Source organism: Loa loa (genome assembly GCF_000183805.2).
Source record: "Loa loa unplaced genomic scaffold supercont3.152, whole genome shotgun sequence".
NCBI classification, from domain to species: domain Eukaryota; kingdom Metazoa; phylum Nematoda; class Chromadorea; order Rhabditida; family Onchocercidae; genus Loa; species Loa loa.
The window spans coordinates 117,528-121,372 of NW_018108332.1; the positions used below are offsets into that span (position 1 = coordinate 117,528).

The 3,845-nt window shown below is 28.4% G+C and overlaps 2 protein-coding genes across 2 annotated transcripts; one reads left to right on the top strand and one right to left on the bottom strand.

Annotated features, from left to right (window-relative positions):
• Window positions 1-693: 693 nt before the first annotated feature.
• On the top strand, window positions 694-1,793 carry LOAG_13410 (hypothetical protein; the record flags this gene model as incomplete). The annotated part of the gene is made up of 4 exons (XM_003148917.1): window positions 694-825; window positions 951-1,057; window positions 1,162-1,285; window positions 1,437-1,793. 4 exons carry the CDS (start codon window positions 694-696, stop codon window positions 1,791-1,793), a joined length of 720 nt encoding a protein of 239 aa, XP_003148965.1.
• A 1,019-nt stretch (window positions 1,794-2,812) lies between these two features.
• LOAG_17926 (hypothetical protein) lies at window positions 2,813-3,025 on the bottom strand (the record flags this gene model as incomplete). The annotated part of the gene is made up of 1 exon (XM_020450594.1): window positions 2,813-3,025. One exon carries the CDS (start codon window positions 3,023-3,025, stop codon window positions 2,813-2,815), a length of 213 nt encoding a protein of 70 aa, XP_020305713.1.
• Between the last annotated feature and the right edge of the window lie 820 nt (window positions 3,026-3,845).

A 3,845-nucleotide genomic window follows, 5' to 3' on the forward strand; every position in this document is an offset into this window, starting at 1 on the left:
CATATACACAACAACCAATGAAAAGCGAATTGGATATAACCCTGACTATGACAGAGATGCTCAGGCCATCCATATAGCAGGTAGAAAACTGGCAAGGCAAATAGGATTAATGTTATTCCACCTGAGATCTAATCTGGTCTGAAAACATGGAGGTCAAATACGTCACGCTAGGTTTCATAGGCTTGTACTGTAATGCTGGGAAAAAGGCGAATTTCCAATAGATCTTCGTGATGCACTCATTATCATCCTATGCAAGAAGAAAGAAATAAAATTAGGCTGCTCAAATTATCTGGGTATTATCCTGCTCTCTATTGCTGGCAAAAACTTTCTTCCAAGAATATTTCTAAACATATTGACAGACTTTTTGCTATTTCAGAAATTTTACCTGAAAGTTTTCAGGTAGAATTCCTGACTTATATATAATATAATGTAACTTCAGGAACTAATAGGAATACTACAGACATGGTATTTGTTTTCTGACACCTGCAACAGTAATGCAGGGAACAGGACAAAGCTTTATATAATCTTCATAAGCATCACAAAAGCTTTTGACACAGTAAGCAGAAAAGTCCTACAGCAAATTTTAAAATGATAAACGAATTCTAAAAATGATCATGTTATTACATGAGAATCAACGTTATCAAGTCAGATATGGTGATACACTCTCAGAACCCTTCCAAAATAATCAATGGGATGAAAGAAGGTTGCGTTCCTGCATCAACTCTGTTCACGATCTACTTCAACATGATGCTGCTCCAAAGAGCAATGACAAACCTAGATGAAGGAAATGGCATTTATATCCGATATCGTACGATGAAAGCTATGGTAACTGAAGGTCCACACTAAAACCCCCTAAATTATCACATCTGAGAGCTAATTTTTGTCGATGATGTCACCTTCCTCGCTTATACAGAAGCAATTCTGCAGCACTTAACATCATTATTTTGCAGAGGTTGCGGAGCTTGAAGAAGTCTGCACCACAGAACGATCACTTACATCCTCTCATCATCATAGATGAATCAGAACCAAAGCTAATCCAAACAGTTCAGCTATTTGGGTAGCATCATTTCTTCTGATGTCGAAATTGACAAAAACTAGCAAAGGTAATACAGAGCTTTCGGAAAACTCTATAAAAGAGTCTGATGCAATAAACAGCTAAAGAGAAGTACCAGGACTAGTACCAATAAAGCTATCGTACTATCTGTTCTGTTATATGACTCTGAATCACATGCCACCTACTGTTACCGTCTACGACTCCTCGAACGCTTTCACCAGCACTGTCTTCGTACACTCTTAAACATCCAATAGTTCGATTATTTATCCAGGTTATTTTCTTACACAAGCAGGGTTCATCAGTATTTAGGCCATACTACTGAAGATACAGTTGCACACTGGGCTGAATACGTCTCCAGGATGGAGAATCATCACCTTTCCAGGATATGCATTATGGCGAATTGGTCACCGGCTTCCGTAAAAGAAAGAAGAATCCTAAAGAGGAGACACAAGGACTTCTGAAACAATATCTCAGCTTTGACCATATAGACTACCATCAGTGGTTCAATCTGGCTTCGAATTGGAAAGTATGGAGACAAATCATTCATAAGGCTGCTGCTTCGTTCAAGGACATGCGCAAACTTTCCACTATGCTTTTTGCATCTAAATTTGTCTATACTGCATTAGCCTTTTTAGCCATCAGCAAGCCTACAATAAACCTGGATACAGGTCTGTCATTTTTTTTTCCTTTGCGAAGCCTAGCTATGACAATTATTTTGCATTTGACAATGTTTACATGATAATGTCATTGTAAATGTTAAACATATGATATTGTTTACAGTATATGTCTTATCAAATACTAAAACTATGCATTACATATATCATATAAGGATGCAATACTTTTAAATGTTATTATTTAGCAAATAATAAATCAAACTGATAATTTTTATGACAATCATATGATTAGTGAAATTGTGCTGATAAGAGGGTATAACATTGAAGTAATATTTCATTAATGATAATTATAGTTATTTAAAATTCCAATTATTTCGCAATTCTTTCAATTATTACAAATGAAATAAACGAAGGAAAAGAAGGATTGATATGTGAGACAATTTTTAATTACTTTTTTTAGCAAATTTTAATTACCATTTTATTTTATCATTTTTTTTAAAGTTTTTTTTCAGTTCTTTGATTACTAAATCAGACATTTTCCAATTTTTCATATTTCTTTTTTTTTTGTGGTGACAAAATTGATGCAAAATGAAATGTTTTTGAAAAGTAAGCCTTGATGAGTTTTAAAAAGTAAACTTTTTTTCCCATAGAATAAGGTAGAAAACGAGGTAACAAAAAAAATTGATGAAAGACAAAGTTTCAATTTCAAATTGATAAAAGGCAAAGTTTCAATTTCAAATTGATAAGAAGCAAAGTTTTAATTTCAAATTGATAAAAGGCGAAGTTTCAATTTCAAATTAACAAAATGCAAAATTTCAATGATGTAAAACATAAAATAAATCAAATTTTCGCGTTCTTTTTTTTTAAAATTTATAATTGTTAATTTTAAAAAAATGTGAAAGAAATGGATATTTTAAAGCATTATTTACAAAGTATAAAATATTAGAATAAAATAATTTATTGACCAAAATTTGTTAAATAACAAATGTCCGTAAAAAAAAAAAAAAAAAAGAAAAATAAACGATAATAGTAATAAAATTTGAATTATATTACAAATAATATTGCATATTTTACAAATAATATTTACTAATATTACAAAGAATATTTACTCTTTTCTTTTTTCCTTTTTAATTAAATTTATCATTCATTTGATAGTAATACATTTATCGTGTGCTTCATCTTCATCGTCATCGTCATCATCATTGTCATTATTATTATTATTATTATCATCCTTCTCATTAAATTTTTTAATTTCAATAGCATTTTCATAAAGTATACTTCGAGGTATTTGTATGCGTGCTATATTTCGACCATATTCATCGGTTGATTCATTAATTTCCATATTTTTTATTGCCATTTTCAATGGTTTGTCTGATTTTGTTGTTAATTCAATCATTTTGCTAAAATAATTTTGTTAATACTTTTTTCATTATTCATAGTAGAAGGTAAACAAAAAAAAAAAAAAAACAATATTCAATAAAATAACAAAACAAAAAAAAACAAAGGGTAAATAATATGAAGAAATTTAAATTCCTATATCAAATAAGAGAAATACCTTTTCCAGGTAGGCAATTAAAATCGTTATTTTAATAAATAATTAGTACATATCACTTTATCTTATGTTTCGTTTTTTTTAAAAAAAATTATTTCATTAAAAAAGTAATTTACATTTTAGTTTTAAAAAAAAATGATTCGCATTATATTAAAATCGTTTTAAGCTATTTCACTTAAAAAAAATATTTTGATATACATGTTCAAATTTTTGTCATTTCCAACATTTTTTGATGAAGCAAAAAAAAAAAAAAATGTCCAACTTTTTAGCCAATCTTTTTAATTTCAATATATTTCTTTATTTTTTTTCCCAATATGTCAATTTTTTTTTTTTGATTTTCAAATTTTAATTTCAATATGTTTCGCATGCAAAAAAAAAAAAATTTCAAAGTTTTTTATCATTTCTATTATTTTCATGCCAAATATGCTTATTTGATAAGTAATACTTATTAGATAAGCAATTTTCAAAATATGTTTATTTGATAGGTAATACTTATTAGATAAGCAATTTTTAAAATATGCTTATTTGATAAGTAATACTTATTAGATAAGTAATTTTCAAAATATGCTTATTTGATAAGTAATACTTATTAGATAAACAATTTTCAAAATATGCTTATTTGAAA